Here is a 25,526-nt window from a genome sequence, read left to right as displayed (position 1 = left end):
ACTCATTGAGCTCGGTGTGTACTTTATATACGGAGTAATACCTTTCTCCTTTCTTTTTCTTTCCCCCTTCAGCCTCGGGGTTATTTCCCTCGCTCTTTTTCCTCTTAGAGGGATTCTCTGTGGTAGGCTGTGAAGTTGCTGGGTCAGCCGAGGTTGAGGCGGAGTTAATGTTTATCGTTGTAGTTTCGGTTTGCGAGGTCGCTTTTAGCGTTGACCTCGCCTCCTCTACATTGACAAATCTCTGCGCCCGTTTGTTAAACTTGGTTATTGACCTCACCGGTTTCCCTTGCATGTCATCCCAAAGGGCGCTTCCAGGCAACACACCAGCTTGGATGGCCATCAAGTGTCCACTGTCGTCCACTGTCGTCCACATCTCGTGCCCGGGCAACCTCTAAATTAAATCTTGTCAGGTAGCTTTTTAGTGTTTCACCCGGCTGTTGCCGGACGTTAGTCAAAGTGGACGCCTCTGGTCTGACTCCCATCATAGCTCGGAAATGCTTCTTGAAGTCTCTAGACAATTGATCCCACGAAGTTATCGAGTGTCTCTTGTACTTCTCGAACCAACTCTTGGCAGGTCCGGCCAATGATGTCGGAAACAACATGCATCTGAGCTCGTAACCTACGTTACTGGCTGTAACGCCCTGGATAACCAAGACCGTTACACTGTGTGTTTAAAATAGTGCAAGACTTGCTAACCAAGTCATTCAGACAAAATGTAAACTCTATACCATTATCAGAGTAAGAATAAAAAGATTTTGGTCACAAACAGGCTATTTCCACTAAAAAAAAATGACGATTTAATACATGGAGACTCAAACACAGGGTTTAGGTGTCTTAGATACAACAAATTCTAGAAGTTACAAATAGTTCAAGCCACTCTAATGGCAAAATATACATTTTAGGTTTCCGGTCCTGTACAATCTCTCGACCGTGGCGGCCGAGCAGCTGACGATGTACACCTCGCCCCCAGAGCTCTCCAACTCATGGTTGATTCAGCCTACCCTTGCCTTAACCTGCACCACGTAGCACCCGTGAGCCAAGGCCCAGCAAGAAAGCATAATAACATAGCAAGATCAGTAACACTTATCTAATATTTTACAAAGCTCAACTAAGAATTCGATATTTCATAACATTTATCCAATCAGTAATAACAGTTTGTCATCCAAACAGTCAACCAACTATATTCATAACACAATATTCACATTCATAGCCAATAGATTGTCACAACCATCAAATAACATTCAGGGTTGGCGCCCTTAGTCGCACCCTCTATTTAACACACTGTCTTCGGCTCATTAGGGCCGCCCCCAGTGTAATACTCACTGACTCCTGCCAGCTTAACCGAGCTCAGTGATAAATAAGCTGCCTCAGCTACCAGTGGCCGAGCCGCGCCCCAGTGCGCAAATATTGATTCCGACATCCTTAGGCCGGTAATCGCATGTCCCATGGCATAATAACACCATCTCACGACATGATATACAAATGTAGGGAGCTCTTAGTCCCATCGTGTCCACATGGTTAATCACATTCACATAACAATGCATACAAACATAGGGAACACTTAGTCCCATCCTAACCACATACTCAGGTGCAGCTTTCTTACCTTTCAATTCACTAGCTTTGATCACTTGACTCCTTGAGCACGATCCCCCTCGAGCCCTAGCGCTTACCTAAACACAATCATGGCCAAAGTCATTATAAATCCCCAAGTTCGAAACCTAGCCCCGGTGCCAATCCCGAGCCCCCGGGAAGTCCTAGTTCCACCAAACAAGGTGGTGGAACCAAACCCCAAACCTTAGGTCAAAAACCCTTGCAAACAACCTTAAAATTCACTTCAGGAAGCAGGGTAGCGCTACAGCGCTCATGGGAGGGCGCTACAGCGCTACAAACAGAAGCCAAAATCCCTCAGCAAACTTGGCCTAGCGCTACAGCGCCCAAAGGCTAGCGCTGTAGCGCTAGTCACAGACAGATTTACACCAATTTTCCTCCTCTGCGATTTTCTCGAACCAACTCGAACCAAAACTCTTCCAACTCTTTCCCAATCTCAAAAACAACCTCATGACCATATTCCACTCATCCCAAGCACCCCAAACATCTAGAACTCAAGCACATGCATCCACAAACCCAGAATTCACCATAGCCACCCCTAAGCTCCAAAACTCAATCAAAACCAGTTGAACAACAAAGTTAGAGTTTAGGCTTTATACCTTTGATAGAATTTCGACCACAAGCTGTATCTAAACCTTCTTGGCGTGCTCCTCCTCAGTCTTAAGCATGAATTCCCTAAAGTTCCATCCAATTCAACTTAGCACCATAACTCAAAAACCAGAAATGAAAACCAAACCAGCAACTGAAGAGATTACAGAACCTTACCTCAAGTGATGGCCTAATCTTGCTAAACCCTTGCCAAATCCTCAATCTTTACTCAATAACCTTGTGGCTTAATTGGACTAACTTTCCTCTGAGTTTTACTCTAGAAACCCTCAAGAAATTGGTGAAGAAAACATAAACCGACTTAGAGAACTCTCCCTCTTTTCCTTCTTTCTTTTCCCTTCCTTTTCTTTCTTTTTTCAGACTTCTCCAATATTCTACAAATCCCACTAACATAAAGCCCTGGTACCACTTTACTTCTGTAAGCCAAATGACTAGTATGCCCTCCCCATTAAATCCAAACCCTTTAATCCACTTAGGGGCATTTTAGTCATTTTACCCAATTCCCGCTAACTCCTCGAGTGTCTCTAACATTTCCCGCTTAATTCCCGATACCTAACTAATCTCCAATTATATTTCTCAATATTAAAAATAGACTCCAATATGCTCGCTAAATTCCCATTTATACCCCTAGGCTCACCCCCAGCCGAGTATAAATCCCCGCCATGACTTTCTCGCCAATCTGCTCACTAGGATCGTCTCGAGTCACAGATCATAGATATATCCACATAATAATGTGGTCTCAACATTAGCTTACCAAAATATACACAAGTATGCAATTACGCTCTCAATGAGCCAAATTACCAAAATACCCTCACACCAGAGTATATAGTCCCATGCATGCCTTTATCATCATATAATAATATGACCCACACAATCATGCATATAATCATATAATAATACAATAAACCAATTATGGCCCTCCCGGCCTCCTAATCAAGGTCCTAAACCTTATTAGGAAATTTGGGTCGTTACACTGGCTCTCATAATTGTGTTGAATGTACTCAGGTGGCTACATGGGTCGGTTTTTCCTTCAAACGCTGGGACGTGAGGAATCCGGAACCCTTGGGGAAACTGAGTGTTAGAAATATTGGGAGCAAACGGCTCGAGCTCTTCATCGGAGTCCTCGTATCGACCACTCCCTCGTTCATTCTTCAAAAGCCTAAAGGCTTTTTCGAGCTGATCAATCCTTTCTTGGACTGGGTCCTTAGGTGGTGTTTGGAATTGATAGTCATTAATCGCGATCCCAGGCTCGCGTCTCCGTGAGGGATCTCTACGCCCATTCAGATGATTCCTAAGATCCGGATTTGTCTGATCTCCCTTTCCCCTGCTCTGATTCAGATGACTGCGCAGGTCGGGATGGCTCTTGTGATTTCCAGTATTTTTACGACCCCGGTTGTGTTTACTGACAGACCTAGTTTCTCCGGACTCACCACTGGTGAAACTCATCGATCGGTCATTTCGTGGTGGATCCTTTCTACGTCGCCTCGTCTCTGCAGTGCGAGATCGGGACGTCTGACTTCTCTCGGATGGCGCGCCTTTCCGCCCTTGGAACGTCTCCCTGTTTCCTTGTCTTTCCCCTGTACGCCCTTGATCCTGGTCTCGACCAGGTTGAGCGTTCCTGCGGGGAGGTGAAGGATATCTTATGGGAGACGGAGGAAACCGTATAGGTGACAGTGGTTGTCGTCCTTGCCTCGGCCTGGAGGGTCTCGAATTTGCCCGAGATGGGCCAGTTGCGTTCGGTGCACTACCAGGAACCTGATTCCGAGCCTCTGCAGGAGCTCGGTTGTTCTCAGTTCCTGCAGGCACTTCCACAGGTGGATTAGGCGGGACCCGAGCTCGGGTACTCCTCTGAGGCCTAGAAGGAGCGGATGGCTCTGTTGGTGCTGGAGGTTGTGCTGGCCTCCTTGTGGCAGCATTTTTTCGTGGACGTCCACGGGGCCTCCGGGGAGGAACGTGCACGTCCCTTGGAGGAGGGACTTGGTCTTGACGCGGGAGCGGGGGCTGAGCCACCTGCGCCTCCGCGGCTATCCTAGTAAACTCCTCGTTACGTTTGTTGGCATCTGCCAACAGCTGTTTCAGCTGCCGATTCTCCAATTCTACAATAGGGACATAACGCTCAGGGTTATAGTACATGTCCTCATCCCTTGGTTGTGGAGGTGGTCCCCGGGAATCAGAGGACCCACTCCTTTCTTCAGCGTCCGGGTTCTCCATAGGTTGTTTTCCAGGACGCCTTGGGTAATTTTCTTCAGGAGTGTTCTGATTGTTTGCAGCCATGAATCCCTCTGGGATGGATGCTTGAGGCTCTCAATGAAAGCACCAAACTGTTGACGCCGTTTTTCGTCAACAGATAAAAGAAGAGAGCACGTAAACAATTAAAGACAATGGCTAAAAGAAACAAACGAATCAAACACACGGTTTTTACGTGGTTCAGCAGTTAAATCTGCCTAGTCCACGAGTCTCTGTTATTAATCTCAAGATTGTCTCTGAACAATTCTTTAGCATGAATTCTCCAGAGTTTTCTCTCAAGGATCAGAATTTCGGTCCTTTACAATGGTGCATGACCTCTCTATTTATAGAGAAGGATGCAGAATACTATCCCACATATTTTGGGTAGTTACTCTTTTGTGAATAAAAATAAATGGCTTTAAATGCCAATAATCAGATATTAAAGGAAACGTCCCCCAAAGATCAGGGGGCGTATAACTGTATTAAATAATATCCCACAATTCTTGGGGATTTACATCAACTAATGAGGACTACATCTCATAGTTATTACACTTGTTGATACTCAAGGTGGTTATGGCGTATCTTCAAGTCTCCAGCATTTCTGGTCTCATGTCATTGTGCGAGCCACTGACATCTCCCGAGCTAACGTTTCTTTTGAGATGGGATATCGAGCTCAAGAACCATGCTCCGAAGTTCCTGAAGATGAAGGTGTTCTCGGAGCTACCTTTCGAGATCGAGGTCATTTCGAGATCACCGCATTCGAAATCATACATCATACTTTGCAGGCTCGACTTACAACCCTAGATCACTAATCCTCACGAGACCATTTGTTGCGAACTCAGCTTTCGAGGTCATATTTACTATGGCTCGAAATCTGGGTATAACAAGTTTCAATCACTTGATAAAAACACAAACTATCATACAAATTTATTAAATAAAAAAATGATATGTGTTATCCAATAAATTAGCATTTGTGACGTGGCAGATAATTCTCTTGACACGTGGCTGATACCTGGAAGGCGTCTGCTAGAGTATCGACTAGTATGCACAGCAGAAGCAGAACCAGTCTATCTTACCCACGACCAGTCTGGTCGATGGTTCCGCAGCCAAGGCAACAATTATGGAAGATCTTTGTGAATCCCGAATTTATCTCATGCAATCTTCTGGATATCCGATTATTCAGAGAGTAATATCTGTAACAATATTTGGTAACCCTCCATGAACCTATAAATAGCAAGATATAGCTCAAGGGGAGGGACTTTTTGGCTTCTGAATCATAGGAATTATAGAATTTCTCTTAGCAAACTTGTATTGTTTGTCAGAAGTGTTGAAACTCATTGAACCCAAGTTCTCTGATCATACTTTTGATTATATATCAATATCATTCTAAGTGGACGTAGGTCATTACCAGATCCTGGGGCCGAACCACTATAAATCACTGTGTTTTCTTTACTTTTGTCATTACGTTATTCTATTTACATTCGTCTATATTATTCATATTTTGACTCCGTGTCAGTTAGTCAAATCGTGGGTCAACAATATGTATATCTTTATTATTTTTAAATGAATATGATTTACTTATTTAAATTATCATAAAATATCTTAAAAATACCATATTTTAATTAGTATATTTATTTATTTTTATTTATGTTTGTTCTAGTTTTTAAATTTGATAGTGACAACAAAATATTATATATTATATGTTTAATATAATATTAAGTTTAAGATGAATGAAATTTTATTTAAGTTATAAAATATAAAATATTATTATTTTTAAATAATTATCATTATAAAATATTTCAAAAATATCTTATTTTAATTTATTTAATTTTATTTAAATTTAAAATATATTTACAATTCATTATTAAATAATATTCTGTTAAAGTTTAGGAAGAAAAATTTAAAAACCTTTCAAAAAATTTCTTTTATCTACTTTCTATACCGAAGAGATATTAAAATGCTTCTCAATACTTACTTACAAAATACATGTACATATTATCTTTGTAATTTATCCTTAATTTTAATGTAAAATAAAAGATCATCTGTGGCGAAGGGGAAGGACATGAAAATGACGACCGGAGATGCATTACTTGAAAAAGAGTTGAAAGCCCAAGTCTCCTTTTCTTCTTAGATGACATGACTTAGAACATAGAAGAAACCGGAAAAACACACTCTCAAGGCCAGCTCTTCCCCACCCAAACTAGTACGACTACCACTCTCAACTCACAACACAAGGCTGCTCCTGCTATGGATAAACCCCACAACCAAAACCCCTGATTCCAAGACAGAGACTAACAAATGCTTTGTCTCTCTTCTTGTTCTTCTTCAATTTTGAGCTCTAGTACTCATCAAATGGACCTTACTATCTCCTCCAAGCCGAACCCACTTCTCTATTCTTCAGTTCCACTCACCCGAACTGCCCCAAACCCTGTTCTCTTCAAGCTACCATTGAAGCACAGGCACAAAGTTTCCCGCCACAAACCGGGATTTCGTGTTTTAGCGGCCGCAAACTCGAATGGGTCAAATGGGTTTTCTTGGCTGAGCCTGTCTCGCTCGCTACAGCAAGGCTCGGCCCGGTTCTGGTCGAATTTCGGGGAGTCAGTGAAAAAGGAAACTGGGTTTGATTTGGATAATGCCAATGCAAAGGTCAGTGAGTTTACGGGACGAGTTAGAGATGGGGTGAAGGTTGGTGGTAGTGAGTTGGGACGGTTTTTGCCGGAGTTTGTCAATTGGAACAAGTGGCAACATTGGAAGGTAATTCTGATAAAATTAAGATTAATTTTTGTTTTATTTTGGTTTTTCTTTTATTGTGAGGAAGTGTTGGCAAATGGAAATATTGCAGAGGATTCAAAATTGAGTCTTTTGTTTACTCTCATGGAAAATTTAGGCGAAGAATCCAAAGTTATCTTTTTTATTTGCTTAGGACATGTAAATGAATGTCTATGACCTTTGATCAATATTTATTTCAATTGAAGATGTTGCTTTGCCAACATTTATGATTAAAATTTCATTTCAGAGTCGTGGATATGATAGTCCTGAATAGTTGAACCAATATGCTGTGTTGTACTTTGTGTGTGTGTGTGTGTGATAATTTTAAGAAATATTGTTAGTTTGTTTGCTACTATATTATGAGCTAAAGAATGACAAAAACATAATCATTTTTCTTAGGATTGGAAGACATGGGACTCTAAACGAATTGCTGCATTGATTTTGTATCTCTTTGTTGCTGTAATGTCATCTAGAGGAATATACTCTGCGATTCGAGCTCCTTATATAGATCGCCAAAAAAGAGAGTTAACAGAGGCTTATATGGAGGCATTGATTCCTGAGCCTTCTCCTAGAAATGTTAAAGAGTGAGTAATTTCATTATTATGTTTCTTATCAATGATGACTCCCAACATATTCTAGTTATTTTGGAGCATATTAGAGTTTCTGGTTTCTTCAGAGTCTACATTTACTATTTTGTAGCATCTTATTATTCCTTACAAAAAATGCAGGTTGAAGAAGAGTATGTGGAGGAAGACCATGCCTAAAGGCCTCAAAATGAAGAAGTTTATTGAGAAACCAGATGGAACAGTTGTTCGTGATATTTCTTATGTGGGAGAGGATGCATGGGATGACGATTCAAAGCCTCAGGACGGTGTAAAACAAATTCTTGAAAGTGATACAAAGTTAAATGCAGAAGAAAAGAAAGAGCTTAAGGAAGAACTGGGAATTTCAGGTTTGTTTGGATCCGTATGCGTAACACTACATCTTTTTTGGTTGTAAGTTTGGGTTACATATCATGTTTATTTTCTGTAATGATTTTTTGTGCCAAGGAGAGACATGCTATTCGGTACTTGCATTGTGGGCTCCTAGTTTATTTTCTCATCTCGAATTTAATCAGGGAGAAAAATATAATATATGAGCTCGTTTGTTATAGTTTGATTGAGGGGGGTTCTGGAGAAATTTAATTTCCACTAGTATACCAATCATATTCTGTACAGTGGAAAATTATACTTGTAGCTGAAATTTGTTATTTTTATCACCTACTAATTGACAATAGATAGGAATGAAGTGCATTCTTAGGCATCTTGTAGTCAATCATGGGGTCTAAATGAGTTTATTGGAATACTTGTTTTTTATGAGAAATACATTTTTCATAGTTGTAATATCTATGGTTTGAAATCCAAATAGCATTCATCTATGTTAGATTTCATCTGTGCTTGGCAGGTGAAAGTCAGGAAGGTGGAGGAACATGGCGTGAAAGACTTCAAAAGTGGAAGGAGATCATGCAAAAGGAAAAATTAAGTGAGCAAATAGATTCACAGAATGCCAAGTATGCAGTTGAATTTGACATGAAAGAGGTTGAAAACAGTCTTCGCAAGGATGTTGTAGAAAAGACAACAGAGACAGAGGGAGCTAGGGCCTTGTGGATATCTAAAAGATGGTGGCTGTATCGTCCTCAACTCCCTTACACTTATTTTCTTGAAAAACTTGATTGCTCTGAGGTAAGTTGCTGCACTGTTCCCTGTGATGCTGTAGTCTCTGTAGTTTCTTGTGCATGGATTGACTTATTTATGGAAGGTTGTATCATTCCAATTTATACATCATCTTACTTAACTGCCTTGTGCAGTTGCAAGTTGCTTACTAAATTTTAACCTTTTTATTGCATGCCAATTAAGGGGAAAGAATGGACTGTTGGATGTTATTATCTCATTCTTATGCATTGTGTTGCACATTCATATATTAGTGATTTCCCCTCTTTGCACCCATCTAATAGGACCACTTTAGCAGGTTTTGATTCTGTGATTCTGCTGTACAGGTCGCTGCTGTTGTCTTTACAGAGGATATGAAAAGGCTGTATGTTACAATGAAAGAAGGTTTTCCTCTAGAATATGTGGTAAGTTAATCTTTTGAGTGTATTTAGAATTAATATCAAATCTAAGTTCATCCCTCCCTGCCTTGTTAATTTTGAAATTTATTTCTATCTCATTAGGTTGATATTCCCTTGGATCCATACTTATTCGAGACTATCACGAGTTCTGGTGTTGAAGTAGACCTTCTTCAGAAGCGCCAGATTCATTACTTTTTGAAAGTTGTGATTGCATTGCTGCCTGGAATTCTAATTCTTTGGCTCTTAAGAGAATCTGCAATGCTTCTTCTCATCACTTCTAGGCGTTTTCTTCACAAGAAGTATAATCAACTTTATGATATGGTTTATGCAGAAAATTTCATCTTGGTAAGCCATCTCTGCTCCAGTCATTTTTCCATTGTTCTCTTATATTTAAATTTCTAATTTTCATTTCATTTACTATTTGTACAGCCTGTTGGAGATGTTGGTGAAACAAAATCAATGTACAAGGAAGTAGTATTAGGAGGTGATGTTTGGGATCTTCTTGATGAGCTGATGATTTACATGGGAAACCCAATGCAATACTATGAAAGAGGCGTTCAGTTTGTTCGGGTATTTTATTTAAGAACTTTGATGCTATATTGAGGCAAGGCAAGCTTCACAATGTAATATGATAATTTTACGTGAGTAACAGGGCGTTCTTCTCTCTGGACCACCTGGAACTGGAAAAACACTTTTTGCAAGGACACTTGCAAAGGAAAGTGGACTGCCATTTGTTTTTGCTTCAGGTGCTGAATTTACAGATAGTGAAAAAAGTGGTGCTGCGAGAATCAATGAGATGTTTTCTGTTGCAAGGAGAAATGTGAGCATTCTTATCTTCTTCTTTTTCTGTTATGCTTTGAAACAAAGGTAATGCACCCATATACCTTTGAGGGTAAGCTTAGGAATATGCTGTAACTGGAACTTTTGATAAATTCAATAAATAGGATGTGAGGTTTCTCAATGTGAAAACATAACTCTTTTTTTTTTTATCATATGTTCTGCTTAAGATTATTATAACTCCTTATCCTCCTCTGTGCAGGCTCCTTGTTTTCTGTTTGTGGATGAAATTGATGCAATTGCTGGACGGCATGCAAGAAAGGATCCTAGAAGAAGGGCGACTTTTGAGGCTTTGATAGCACAACTTGATGGGGAGTAAGTATAGTAGTGCAACTATATTTAATTATTTTCAGCAGAAAAATTGTGTCTGTTTGTGTTTTTACTCCCCTGAACTTTAAAGATGATAAAATTGCATAATGATCCTGTAATTGATTCAGAGGTTTGGTTGTTTGCTACTCTAATTAAGCATGTTTAATTTTTCGCGAATTCCTTTAGTTTGCAAGGATAAAGTTATTCATTTATAATTTCAATGACAATATGCTGGTACTTCACAAATTAATTCAAAATTATATAATTGAAAGTTTTTTAACAAGACAATTTCAGTTTATCTTGTGACGAGGCATATCAGATGCTTGCTAGATCCATTTCTTGTCTGGTAATTGTACAAAAAACCCTTGTAAAAGAAAATCTTAGGCCCTTGGTAGGTTTTAACAGGACATTGGTGATCAAGCTTTAGAGAAACAAGTTCAGCTCCAATGTAATGGTGCTTCCTTTTTTTGTTCTCTCTTTTTTTTTCCTCATTTATGTCTGGTAATGTTCAGCAAGGAAAAAACTGGTGTTGATCGGTTCTCACTTAGACAAGCAGTGATATTCATCTGTGCAACAAATAGACCAGATGAATTGGACCTTGAATTTGTTCGTCCAGGAAGGATTGACCGCCGTTTGTACATAGGGTTGCCTGATTCAAAACAACGGATTCAAATGTTTAATGTCCACAGTTCAGGAAAGCAACTTGCGGAAGATGTAGACTTTGGAAAAGTAAGTTGTTGAGGTTCCTTTTTGGCTTTTTGTTTGTTTTTATTATCATTATTGTTTTTATTTCTTAATAGTCATGGCTTCTGATCTTTTTTTGTTTTTTGGACTCTTCAGCTTGTATTCCGTACAGTTGGATTTTCTGGGGCTGATATTAGGAATCTTGTGAATGAAGCAGCAATTATGTCGGTGAGTAAAACAATTAAACAATTACCAATATGAAGCAATACATTTCTTAAGCTTTTATGTAGAATTTGGAAAATATGTATTTTTTTTTTTGCTGTTAATCTTTAAGATTTTTGAGTGGTTGATTGTTAGATTGAGTCTGACATGTAACTGGCCAGAGTAAGTTGTTGCCTGGCTATTGAACTTTTTGATTGTTTCTTTGCTTTATCAAGTGAACATATGATTTTGAAGTCTTTCAGATAGCTTTCAACTGTTACCTGGTTCGCTAGGTTGCATTGTTTCATTCCATACAATTTCATGTTGCAGGTGAGAAAAGGCCATTTGAAAATTTACCAGGAAGATGTTGTTGATGTGTTAGATAAACAATTACTTGAGGGGATGGGTGTGCTTCTCACTGAAGAAGAGCAGCAGAAAAGTGCAGAAAGTGTATGTTTGCCTGTGCTGGCTGTTCTTTTATGGTTCCTATCTATGAAAACTTTTAGCTAATAATACTGTTGCAATAATAATTATGCAACAGGTATCGTTTGAGAAGAAGCAGCTGTTGGCTGTACATGAAGCTGGTCACATAGTATTGGCTCATTTGTTTCCAGAGTTCGATTGGCATGCATTTTCTCAGCTCCTTCCTGGTGGCAAGGTACAATTTCTGCCTTTAATAGGGATTCTTGGTGGAGGCTATTAAAAATTTTCCGAGCTGCCTTTTTAAGAGGTTAATTCTCTATGTGAGTAGGAAACTGCGATTTCTGTGTTCTTCCCCCGGGAAAATATGGTGGACCAAGGTTATACTACATTTGGCTACATGAAAATGCACATGGTGGTTGCACATGGTGGTCGTTGCGCTGAACGGGTTGTATTTGGCGATGATATAACTGATGGAGGAAGGGATGATCTTGAGAAGATAACAAAGGTATTTGAGATTTCTTCTTTTATATTATATGTAAATAATACTACTTTTTGAGAATTGCTTCTCTGGAACAAAGAATGGTGAATAGCACTTCTTTCTTTTGTTGGCCACCGTAGTAAAACTAGCGAATCAAGCTTCAGTTTTTTTGGTTGGTTTCAATAGTCTCACCAAATCAAACCTTATGTCATGGTTTAAGCTTATCAACAATGTTATACAGGAGGTTGACAAATCTAAAGAAGTGAATTTTTAATTAATTTGTTTATTCAGATTGCTCGAGAGATGGTAATCAGCCCTCAAAATCGGAGGTTGGGACTTTTTGGCCTTACAAAAAAAGTTGGAATGGTGGATCGCCCAGATAATCCTGACGGCGAGTTGATAAGATATAGAGTAAGCTCTCTCTTCCTCTTCAAAAAGTTTCATTATTTGTTTATTTACCATATCTAACTTTCCTTATTATCCTACTGTCTGTTAGTGGGATGACCCTCACGTGATTCCTGCAACTATGACGCCCGAAGTGTCTGAGCTATTCACCCGAGAGTTGACAAGGGTAATTATTTATTGCTTTTGTATTATGTTTTCAACACCAAATTTGATTAAAAGGAAAACACCTACTCTTACAAGTTATTTTCTTTATGATTCTAATAAGCATTCCAGTTATATTATCAGGTCTGATATTTTCCAGTTACAAGACATGTAACTAAACCATGGTATTTTCCAGTTGCTTACATATTTGCTTTGATAATATATCTAGCTTAGTGATATCTGATATTGCATGCAGTATATTGAAGAGACAGAAAAGCTTGCAATGGATGGACTGAGAAAAAATAAGCACATATTGGATATGATAACCTTAGAACTATTGGAGAAGTCAAGAGTAACTGGACTGGTAAGTTAACAAACATCTTTTCCTTTTTTGGCCTTCACTTCACTATGTGCTTTTATTTTAGAATTTTAAGGTTTAGGATAGTACATTGAAGTTGACATTATTGAATCACCTGGAGCATGTAATGTTGAGTCTTGGAGAGTCTATTCCAAGCAAACCTAACCTTCCTTTTCTGAGATTCAAGAATCCTAGTTCTTAGTAGAATATTAGATAACTTTACTCTTAAACCGATGTACTTTTCTAGTGTCATTATATAGTGTCATAATGAAGAGTTTACAACTATCTTACCTTGTCTTCTTGCCTTTCATAGGAGGTTAAAGAGAAACTGAAGGGCCTTTCTCCAGTGATGTTTGAAGACTTTGTACAGCCATTCCAGATAAACATGGAAGAGGTACTTTATTTTTTGTTCTCTTCAGTCAGTAAAGTGAAAATTATAATTAGTTCCCTAAATTACTTTGAGAAATATATCTCTCATACCCTCAAAACACAACACATTGTACTTCAGGAGGGACCATTTCCACATAATGATAAGTTGCGATATCAAACACCGGACATATATCCTGCACCATTGCACAGATGTTAACTGTTTCTGGATCACACTCTCACAATGTCAGTTCGTCGATAAGAAGAAAGATTTTTTCGTCCTTTGTGTAAAGAAAGAGGACAGGATTCTAGTAGTCACTCAGAGTACATTTTCCAAGTTCACCAACGCCTATTCGGAAACAAGTCTGCTGCAGACTCGTGAAATTTTGCAACACGTCACAAATTGTTGTTCTTGAGAGATGTGGTTATTCCCATCACAGGCAGTGCTTAGAGATTTCTATAGCAGAATCTGTCACTCTGAACAACAATCTCCTGTTCGAGTAATATTATTCATCAAACCATGGTCACAAGCCTACGAGTGTAAACCGTGGTCTTAAATTTTCTGATGAGGCTCGTTGATTCTTCAATCAAGTTTTGCATCTGATAGTTAATTATTCTTTCTGTGTTTTTTTTACCCCATTTTTGCAATTGTCAAAAACAATTTTCTGTTCAGTAATGAAAATTACCAGCAACATAGAGCAATACATATCCAAAATCCTATAAGAGTAATAATAAATTTATTTAAGCATCCAAGTCCTTTCTTCTAGTACTTTAGTATTCATAAGCTTATTTAAAAGTTTTGCATAGTATTTGAGGTTCATCTATACTCTACTATACTTGTGGCTTAGATTTTGCTCCTAGGGAGTAATGGTGCAGCTCTAGACCTCTTCCCCACTGCTCTTGAAAGCTCCTTTACTCCCTCTTTCGGTAGATGAGGGGGGCAGCTCAGCCATAGTCCTCCATCAACAACCATAATGGTGCCATTTATGTATCTACCTGCATGGTTCAAAATAAAGACGAGGAAAGTTTTAAGGAACTAAAACAAGGATGAAGTATAGAAACAGACAAGTAACATTCTGAATTTGTGCATGGAGTTGTATAATTTACATGTTCCATAAGATGAATAAATCTTCTGCATATTAATTCAAGGGAATGTAGGTGTACCCTTGTGCTTTGCTTTCTGTTTCAATCTCCTGTGGTGTAAGGCTACTCTTTGCCGGAGTATTAAGAATAGGACCAGGCGCTATCCCATTGACCTTAATATCATAACCACTCCCCAACTCCATTGCCAAGTTTCTTGTAATGGCATCAACAGCAGCCTGCAATAGTAGAAATGGTTAAGAGAAACTCAACATGAAAACCAAATATGCGAGGTTACATGGTGTGCAAAATGACGTTATTTTGATAATTTTTATAATATCACTTCTCTTTCAACAAGGTGTTGAAGTACCGAGAGTTTTTGACAGGGTGTTAGAGTGTCAAGAATTTGACCTAGTGTTGAGGGATATTTTGGGTGTCTGGACAGTTATTTTGTAAACGAAACTATAAAAAGAAGGCTATTTTGCAAAACACCTCCTTTGTAAAGTAGCATTTCCAGTACATTCAACACCATCGACACACTGCTCGAAAAATTAATTTGTAAACAACTATCAAAATAATACCATTTGTTAAATAATACTATTTTAGAAAAAAAAAAATCTATTTTCACCAATAATTTTATATATGGAACATTGATAATATAATGATCTAACCTTGGCAGCAGAAGCATGAATTTGATACCAAGTAGCAGTGTAATGTAAAGTACCACTGATGTTCAATATAACTCCACCAGATGAGCTCCTTCCCGGTCCTCATTTCTTTAGATACTTTAGTGCTTCATGGCACATAGTGAATGTACCAACTGAGTCAATATCCATAACTGTAAAGCATAATTATTATAAATAATCACCATTCATCCACCCAAACCCAACTTCAGTTTTACTTCCCTAACTCGTAATGAAAGTAGTCATGCTGTAATCACAGGACACATTTGAGGATAATGAGAGATATTTCTTACTTGAAAAGTCAGATAAAGAAGTCACAATGGTCTTGGCTAAAAGTAACCAACAGCCTGAGTCCAAAACATGAAAAAAAATGAAAGAGTATCATTATGTAAGTATATGAATAACCAATCAAGACTTTTGAAAGGTCTTGGCTATACAAATAAGCCTGATTAACAAGATGACTTAGGACTAACGATGTAACTAGATTGAAGATTTTCCCCCTGGAAGTAAAAGTAACGACTTAACATCAGTATCTTTTTATCAATATATTTGTGTGTGTCTATATATATAGAGTAGTACTTCGGTGCAGCCAAGGCATGGTTCGGGTATTTAGATCATTTTTTTTCAATTTTTTTTATGATTGTACATTGTTGTCATTTAAAACATCCTGCAAATTTTTAAAAAATTCCGAATAGTTTACAATGTCGAAAACAAGATTCAAACAGTTGAATTTTATACACATATACAAAAAATAGACACAAGTGCAACAACCTTGTTTCAACACCGCAAACTATTCAAATTTTTTTTAAAATTTGCAGAATATCTTGAATGACAATAATATACACTGTCATAAATTTTTTTATCTAAACGCCCGAACCCTGCCTTGGATGCACTGAAGTCTCCCCATATATGTATATATATATATATATGGAAACAAACCCAACCCAATTCAAGTAGTTCAGTTATGAAATGAATCCTTTGGAGATCTCTTGAAATTTATGTTATGCTAACCCAAAAAACCATGCAAGACAACGCTTCTCCACTTTTTCTCATCTACCAAACAGACCAAATTTCATTAACAACCAAATTACCAAGTACAAAGTTCTTCCATTTCTTGTATTTTCAGAGTCAAGAAAGAAAAAAAGTATCGAAATCCCAAGTGATCTGAGAGCAGAGACAGCAGAGTCAATGACTTGTTTTCTTCGTCCCAAGATGGCAACGGAAGCTCCATGTTTGCCGAACTGAGTTGATATCTCAAACCCAATTCCTGAAGCTCCTCCTGTCATCAGAGCCACCTTACGCTTAACAATGTTAGCTCTGAATGGTGACTCCATTAACATTAAAAAGTGTCAATCTTTCTCTCTCATTTTCTCTGTACTACAACTTTGAAGAAGCCAACAACTGCATCTATATAGTATATATATGTATATGAGCCTACCTTCTTTATTGTTGGCGCCATAATATCTACATTTGAGTCTACAAACCAACTTATATTTTGGTCAGGCAATATAATTTATGAACCTTGACTTAGATACCATTAATTGGATACTTTTTTCACGTGTTTTTGTAAACTATCATTTTGATACCATGTATTTACAATAATGTTTATTTGGTACTCTGTATATTTATATTGGACATATTTGACACCCTGTATTTTTAAATTGGACATATTTGGTACCTTATATATTGAAATCGTACATATTTGGTACTATACACTAAAATTTAACAAATTAAATTTTGTCAATTTAATCAAACTGTTCTCAATTATATGTGTACGCCCTGATTTTCCCACGGACTGATTAGCAGGACGAACCTCGGACTAATCAGGTTTAGTCCGAGGTGCCCACAGGACGAAGATCCTATTTCCAGGGCGGATCTTCTCAGCTCGAGAGGGGCATCTGAAGGCCACGCCAGGAGAACAGCTCGGAATACGAGCTGTTCGTGTCGCGAGAAGCCCAGGAAGCTCTGAGCCTTTATGAAATCAACGCACGCAAGATAAACGTGCATATATTTGACATCACGTGTCTGATATCCCCTTGACTTCTCGGACACGCAGTAGGAACGTGCGTGTCAGACACCCACGGATGGGTTGGGCCATGCGGCCCATTATATCCTTCCATGCTGATTAGACCACACTTATGTGTCAGGTTTAGGAATTAATCATGAATGCCACAGAGTGGATATGACAAATGGTAAGGTCACGGGATGACCTCCCTACCAACTTCCAGGTGCCTTCTCCTATAAATATGGAGACCCTGGGAGTTGATAGGGGTTGGAAAAAATAGTCTTTGAAGGACTATATACTTTGTAAACCAAATACCCAGAGAGGATGAATAATATTGACTAGTGGAGTAGAATGATTTTAACCTTTGAACTACTTAAAAACGTGTCTTGAGTCACCTAGTTCATTATATAAGATTTCATATCTGTGACGGTTCTACCTTGAGTGCTAATCTCTTTCTCTTCTTCTCTTAATTACCTGTTGCCGAAGAACCGCGTCAACAGTTTGGTGCTTTCATTGAGAGCAAGTTCGATTAGTACTACCGCAGACATCCAACTATGGTGACCACTCGATCCAGGCATGGTAACGAGACAGAACAGCATGATGGGCAGGAGGCCCACCAGGTTGCCATCCCTGATGAGCAAGTTCCTGAAGTCCAGCAGAGGCCGGGAAAGCAGTCGGCGGGCCAAGACGACACTGGTAGTTCAGCGCCCCGGCCGCCTAATCCGAATCCATGTTATTATTCTGCGGTGGAGATGGAGAATGTTCAGCTGAGGAGCCAGTTAGCAGCAGCTGGTCAGCAAATCCAGGATATTCTGAGCCGACTACCCCCTCTCACAACCAACGGTAACGTTGGAGAGAGGCAAGGCGAGGCTCCTAAGTCTCGCCGGAGTAATCGGTCCAGGCATAGCCATTCGGGTAGACTTCTTGCAGCCAACTCCACCCCTTCATCACACCATCAGGAGGCAAACCTCAGGGAAATGCCTCGGACCGGACAGCAGCAGTACAGCCGTTCGGTTAGGACGTCGACCCCTAGCTCTCAGCCTTCCTCGAGAACGCCCAGAAGAGATCGAGGAAATTCCCGAAGAAGGGCCGAGGAAGGCCAGAGACGTCGGGCCGTCCCCGAAGGACGTCCAGTTCCTCGTCCAGCTCGCCCAGCGCGGGACCAGCAAGCTGGCAGGGCCGATAGGCCCCCACCAAATTTAGTCCATCCGGATGGCACTAGGATCGCCTCCCCAGTCAGGCATCCTCCTTCTCCCATCAGATATCCGTCTCCTCAGCCCGTCCGAGACATCCCGACCTACGGAAATAGCAGGAGAGGCCCGCCGTCAGCTGGACCCTCCTGGCGCGGCAGGATGCCGGAGGAAGGATCAGGTCATAGCCGCCAAAGACGCACCCCGAGCCTGTCCAACAGGAGTCACTGGACCGGTAGTGGACGGAGTGATCTCTCGGGAGGATACCTGCGCCAGCGACTAAGTTCGGCACAAAGTCACCATACTACCCAGGGAGGCGACCTTCGAGATCGCCTCAATTCTCACAGAGAGGATCGAGTTAGGGATGGTAACCAGGCCCGCTCGGTGGGGGTCCGATCCGAAGTACGTAACGGTAGAAATGTCCCAAATAACCTATCTCAAGATAGGAGGGGCAACAACCCACCTAATATGTACAACGGGACCGGAGCTGTTGAACAGCCCCGGAATAACCCAGGATCTCAGGAAAAAACCCTAGAGCGCCTAACTCAGATGGAGGAGCTGATGAAGAAGCTCCTATCGGAAAAAGAAAAAGACGAATATGATTCAGGGGACGAGATGGAACTCTTTGCCCCCAATATAGCAGCAACGGCATACCCTTCTGGTTTTCGTATGCCCCACTTGTCAAAGTTCAACGGGGATGGAGACCCGTCTGACCACTTAGGGATGTTCAACACCCTAATGATGGCCCATAACATCGGCCTGGAGCTGCGTTGCTTGATCTTTCCCTCCACCCTGATTGGACCTGCCAGGCAGTGGTTCAAGCAGAGTAAAAGGCAGTCAATCAGCTCCTGGAAGACCTTCTCGGCGGACTTCAAGAGGGCATTCCGCGCCTCTCAGGCCGCCCGGGTCCAGGCCGATTCTTTAGCTAACGTGAGGCAGAAGCCCGGTGAGACGTTGAAAGCCTACTTGAGCAGATTTGCAAATGTCGCTGCTCGAGCAAGGGATGCTGACGATAGCTCCAAACTAATGGCCATGAGAACCGGGATCCTAGTCGGCGGAGACCTGTGGAAAGATATTCAAAGGAGGGGAGTCAGCTCGGTTAGCGAATTCCTTAACAGATCCCAAGAGTGGATAAACTTGGAAGAAGCTGAAGCTTCGGCCGCTGGGACCAGCCAGGTCTCCGAGAAGACCGCTGGGACGGAGACGAAGATCGTAGTGGCGACTCCCGACGTCGCGCAGAATAACCAGCCCGGTGGTAGCAAAAGAAAAGGACTTGGTGAAAACAACCAGCACGGCCAGAAGAAGAATAAGTCTGTGGATAAGTTCAAGCCCGTGTTCACAACCTATGCCGAGCTCACCCAGACCAGGGAAAATATTTTCCTGGCCAACGCTACTCGGGTCCCCTGGAAGAGGCCTGAGCCATTGAAGCACCCTAAGGGAAGGAGAGACGCTTCGAAGTTCTGCCGTTTTCATAACGACGTCGGGCACAATACCGACGACTGCAGGCACCTCAAAGATGAAATCGAGACTCTCAGCCCGGGCGTCAGGCAGATCAGGACGTCCTTCCCCCCGTGGTCGAGGGAGAGATATCCACCATCTCTGGAGGACCACACATGGTCGGCACGAGTAGGGGCGCCCAGAAGAGGTATGTGAATGAATTAAAGGCCCACAACGGAGCGGAGTTCGTCCTGGAACAGCGTCAATCAAAACAGCAACGATTAGAGAAACAACCGATAACTTTCACGGAGGAAGACGCAGGCCATGCCCAATTCCCTCATAACGATCCCTTGGTCGTAGCAGTCCAGCTCGCCAACCGGAAAGTAAGGAGAGTGTTGGTGGACAATGGGAGCTCGGTGAACCTCCGGTTCCGATCCACCTTAGAAAAAATGGGTCTGACTATTGCCGAGCTTAAGGCAACCTCGATGATGCTATATGGTTTTTCAGGAGAAGGATCAGCAGCGATAGGGACAATCGAGCTGGTGATCACCCTAGGAGAGGAGTCCCGGACAGTGTCCAAACTACTCGAATTCGTGGTCATTGACTGCTCCGCTGCCTACAATGCCATTTTGGCACCTCGCCATGAAGTTCCCTACTTCAACAGGGGTCTGTACTATCAAGGGCGATCAGCTCGCTGCCAGGGAATGCTACAGCATTTCCATGAAGGGAAAATCTAAACCCGGGCAAGTGACGATGGCCGTTCAGGATGAGGAGGAATCTCAGGGACCCAAGGCGGCTCCTGAGATTGAAAAACCTCAGATTTCCGAAGACGAAAAGCCCGCCCTGAGTGAGGATATTGACCCCTGTGTAGGCGAGGACAGGTCCAAGCTACAAGCTATTGAGGAGCTCGAGGAGGTGAGCGTCGATAAAAAAAACCCATCACGAATGGTTAAGCTCGGAAAGAACCTCTGCGATAAAAGAAAGGCGGAGCTGACTACGTTTCTGCACAAGAACCTAGACGTATTCGCATGGTCGCATGAGGACATGATAGGAATCAGCCCGAGCATCATCATGCACACGCTCCACCTGGATAAAAGCGTCCCTGCCAAGTCTAAAAAACAGAGGCGTCTGGGAACAACCCGAGCCGAAGCCCTCGAAGAAGAGGTGGCCCGGCTCAAAAAGTGTGGCTTTATTCGTGAAGCCAAGTTTCCAATTTGGGTCGCCAATCCCGTGCTAGTTCCAAAGCCCAACGGGAAGTGGCGGACCTGTATTGACTTCTCCGACCTGAATAAAGCCTGCCCCAAGGATTGCTTTCCATTGCCAAGGATCGATCAATTGGTGGATGCCACGGCGGGGCACGAGCTCATGTCCTTCATGGACGCGTACTCAGGCTACAATCAGATCGCGATGAATCCGGCAGACCAGGAGCATACCAGCTTCATGACCCCAACTAATGTCTATTGTTATAAGGTCATGCCATTTGGTCTGAAGAATGTCGGAGCTACCTACCAAAGGCTAGTGAACAGAATGTTCGCAGACCAGATCGGGAAAAACATGGAAGAATGTTTAACATACTGCGTGAATATGGCATGAGGCTCAATCCTCAGAAGTGCACTATCGGTGTTGCATCGGGGAAATTCTTGGGTTTCATAGTCAATACCCGAGGAGTCGAGGCAAACCCCGACAAGATCAGGTCACTACTCGAGCTTCCTTCCCCCAGGTCGCGGAAAGACGTCCAAGGCCTCACAGGAAGAGTGGCAGCACTGAACCGGTTCATCTCCAAGTCGACCGATAAGTGTCTACCCTTCTACAACCTGCTCCGGGGAAACAAGAAATTCGAATGGACAGTGGAGTGCAAAAGCGCATTCCTCGACCTGAAAGCACATTTGGCTGAACCGCCTGTGCTATCAAAACCCAAGGTAGGAGAACCTCTTTTCCTCTACATGGCCGTCACTGAGGACGCAGCTAGTGTCGTTCTGGTGCGAGAAGAGGACCAGGCTCAGAAACCGGTCTATTACATCAGCAAGAGACTCCTCGGAGCTGAATCAAGATATCCAATGATGGAGAAAATGGCGTTCTGCCTAATCACGGCCTCGCGAAAGCTTAGGCCATACTTCCAGTCCCACTCTATACACGTCATGACCGATCAGCCTTTAAGACAGGTTTTGCAAAAGCCTGAAGCATCGGGACGCTTGCTAAAGTGGGCGATCGAACTCAGTCAGTTCGAGATTTTCTATACTCCCCGAACTACCATAAAAAGTCAGGCCTTGGCCGACTTCGTGGCAGAATGCACGGGATTCCAGGAGATTCCATCAGGAGACTCATCTCAGGTCGCCTCTCCCCACTCGTCGTGGAAGATCTTTGTTGATGGCTCATCTAACGAGAACGGCTCCGGGGCCGGAATCATTCTGATATCCCCAGAGGGACATAGATTCCACTCGGCGCTAAGGTTCGGGTTCAAGGCGTCTAACAACGAGGCAGAGTACGAGGCTTTGTTGGCTGGACTTAGGATAGCTAGTGAGCTAAAGGCGAGCTCTGTCCAATGCTTCAGCGATTCCCAACTCATGGTGAACCAGGTTCTAGGCGAATATCAGGCGCGGGGACCCAAGATGGCCGCCTATTTGGCAAAAGTAAAGTCCGAACTGTTTGCGTTTGAGGGTCAATCGAACAGATACCTCGGGAGCAGAACGCCAACGCAGATGCTCTCGCCAAGCTCGCCACCTCGGGCGAGACAGAAACCCTAGGGTTGGTGCCAGTTGAGTTCTTGGAGAATCCTAGCATAGATGGGGATCGGGCGGAAATTTAAATGATTGACATCAGGCCGACCTGGATGACTCCCATTATTGAGTATCTCGTCGAGGGCAAGTTACCCGAAGGGCGCAACAATGCACGGCGGGTCCTTTATCAAGCTCCGAGATATACGCTAGTCGAAGGGGTGTTGTACTGACGTGGGCATTCCCTACCTCTCCTCCGGTGCGTTCTTCCAAGTGAAGCGAAGGCCATCCTGCAAGAAGTTCATGAAGGATTCTGTGGAGACCACACTGGGGGGCAAAGCCTGGCTTTTAAGGTTCTCAGGCAAGGTTATTACTGGCTGACTTTGTCCAAAGACTCGATCTCATATGTAAAAAGGTGCGACAAGTGTCAGCGATTCGCTGCGGTTGCCCGAGCTCCTCCGGTCGAGCTAAAAATGATTTCGTCTCCCTAGCCATTTTCCGTTTGGGGGATAGATCTAGTAGGCGCCCTACCTACCGGAAAGGGCGGGGTCCGTTACGCCGTAGTAGCCATTGACTACTTCACCAAGTGGGCCGAGGCAGAGCCGTTGGCGACAATAACATCGAAAAAGGTGTTAGACTTCGTGGTTAAAAGCATCATATGTCGATTTGGCCTACCTAAGAAAATCGTCTCCGATAACAGAACTCAATTTGACAGCGATCTGTTCACCGAATTTTGCGAAAGGCACGGAATTGTGAAAAGCTTCTCATCCGTGGCCTATCCCCAGGCGAACGGCCAGGTCGAGGCTGTCAACAAAACTCTGAAGGCGAGCCTCAAGAAAAGGCTAGATGAGGCAAAGGGGATCTGGCCCGAACAGCTCCCCCAAGTCTTGTGGGCATACCGGACCTCACATCGGACTCCCACGGGTCACACGCCTTTCTCCCTAACCTTTGGGAGTGAAGCAGTCCTCCCCGTGGAGGTTAAAGTTCTGTCACATAGGGTCCAGCACTACGACCAAGACAGGAACTACGAGCTCCTATGCCATTCCCTAGACTTAGTGGATGAAAGGCGAGAAGATTCACAACTCCAGCTCGCCCATTATCAACTGAAGATCACTCGCTACTTCAACACTAAGGTCAAAAGACGTGCCTTTAGCGTCGGCGATTTGGTCCTAAGGAGAGTTTTCCTGGCCAGGAAAGATCCCAAAGATGGGGTTTTGGGACCAAACTGGGAAGGACCATACCAGGTCATCGAAGTCATCAAAGAGGGAACTTATAAGTTAGCTCGGCTTGGTGGAGGGGCGGTCCCGCGGACATGGAATGCCATCCACCTAAAGAAATACTATCAATGAGCCACTTGTAAGACCTAGGAGGTCACTTTCCATGTATAAATAAAAATCAAATGTTTCTCTTTATTTGCAAGTGTGATTTTAAAGTAACCACGAAAGACCCTTTCCCAGTTACTTGGGGGGCATATGGTAACTGGATATAACCAGGTCTCCTTAACGACTTAGGTGTTAATTTTTATCCATGGATAAGAGTTATCACAAACTAAGCCCTATCCAGGTTTTAACCAGGTCATAAAACTTAGAAGTTAACTAAAATTTATTGACCGCGGTTCTTCTTTAAAGAGCCCGGGATATGGATAAAAGTTGACGCGAACTAAGTTTTCAAAATAAGTTCCTGGTTTTAACCAGGTCATAAAACTTAGAAGTTAACTAAATTTATTGACCGCGGTTCTTCTTTAAAGAGCCCGGGATATGGATAAAAGTTGACGCGAACTAAGTTTTCAAAATAAGTTCCTGGTTTTAACCAGGTCATAAAACTTAGAAGTTAACTAAAATTTATTGATCGCGGTTCTTCTTTGAAGAGCCCGGGATATGGATAAAAGTTGACGCGAACTAAGTTTTCAAAATAAGTTCCTGGTTTTAACCAGGTCATAAAACTTAGAAGTTAACTAAAATTTATTGACCGCGGTTCTTCTTTGAAGAGCCCGGGATATGGATAAAAGTTGACGCGAACTAAGTTTTCAAAATAAGTTCCTGGTTTTAACCAGGTCATGAAACTTAGGGGTTAACTTTAATTTTGATCGTGGCTCTTCTTTAAAAGCCCGGGATATAAATAACGGTTAACCCGAACTAAATTCATAAAAAGGAAGAGATGAATTGTAGCCAAAAGCATAAAAATATATATATATATATATATATGTTAAAGTTGCTGAGCAAATTGTCTCAAGGTGGAAACACCTCATGAAAAAGTACAACGGAGAATAAAATAGTTCGAAATGCCCAAAGAGAAGTATCCTAAGCCCCACCAGTTGGCCCTTTGGAGGTCGCAGTCTCGTCCTGCTCCGCCGCGACAGGGGCCTCTCCAGTCTCCGAGGGAGGTACCTCTTTATTTAGGCGGGCTTGGAGCTTCGGCAGCAAAAACGCCCAGAGGTCCGGCGGCATGAAAGAAAAGTCCGCATCCAGGTTGTGGGACCAGCAATGATAGAACAGGTCTTGCAAGGACTGCTCCGAGACGGCCCGTTCGGTTTCCATGGCGGCCTGGGCCTCGATCTTCGCTACCTCGAGATCTGTCCGCGACGCGGCCAGGGAGTTTTTAAGCTCTCGGTTCTTGGAGCGGATCTTCTCTAGCTCGGCTTTAGAGGCCGCCAGCGCGTCTTTCGCCTCCTGAGCCTCCTGGAGGGCGGTCTGGCGCTCAGCCTCCACACCCTCGAGCTGGGCCTTGGTCCTAGCGATGCCTCTGTATGCGGCAGCAATGCCCTGCAAGAAAGGAAGGATAAATTAACTAATTGGAAGAAAAAAGGCGGCGTGTAAGTGTTAAAGCTCTAAAAGAATGGGGCAGTTTACCGTTAAGGTCATGTCCATCGAAGACTCCATAACTCGGACCGGGCTCGTTG

At 42.4% G+C, this 25,526-nt stretch overlaps 1 protein-coding gene and 1 pseudogene across 1 annotated transcript; one reads left to right on the top strand and one right to left on the bottom strand.

Annotated features, from left to right (window-relative positions):
- Positions 1 to 6,480: 6,480 nt before the first annotated feature.
- Positions 6,481 to 14,233, top strand: LOC133829894 (ATP-dependent zinc metalloprotease FTSH 12, chloroplastic). The gene is made up of 19 exons (XM_062259723.1): positions 6,481 to 7,194; positions 7,609 to 7,793; positions 7,938 to 8,161; positions 8,653 to 8,930; positions 9,245 to 9,322; positions 9,419 to 9,661; positions 9,746 to 9,886; positions 9,969 to 10,136; positions 10,356 to 10,468; positions 10,975 to 11,191; positions 11,303 to 11,374; positions 11,678 to 11,797; positions 11,889 to 12,005; positions 12,099 to 12,275; positions 12,540 to 12,659; positions 12,745 to 12,819; positions 13,051 to 13,158; positions 13,466 to 13,546; positions 13,661 to 14,233. Exons 1-19 carry the CDS (start codon positions 6,739 to 6,741, stop codon positions 13,736 to 13,738), a joined length of 3,051 nt encoding a protein of 1,016 aa, XP_062115707.1. The 5' UTR covers positions 6,481 to 6,738; the 3' UTR covers positions 13,739 to 14,233.
- On the bottom strand, positions 14,025 to 16,615 carry LOC133829895 (peroxisomal 2,4-dienoyl-CoA reductase [(3E)-enoyl-CoA-producing]-like; annotated as a pseudogene).
- Positions 16,616 to 25,526: the final 8,911 nt, after the last annotated feature.

This window comes from Humulus lupulus, chromosome 4 (assembly GCF_963169125.1).
Source record: "Humulus lupulus chromosome 4, drHumLupu1.1, whole genome shotgun sequence".
Lineage (NCBI taxonomy): Eukaryota > Viridiplantae > Streptophyta > Magnoliopsida > Rosales > Cannabaceae > Humulus > Humulus lupulus.
The sequence above is the reverse complement of the archived record's forward strand: the minus strand, read 5'-3'. Positions and strand labels throughout refer to the sequence as shown.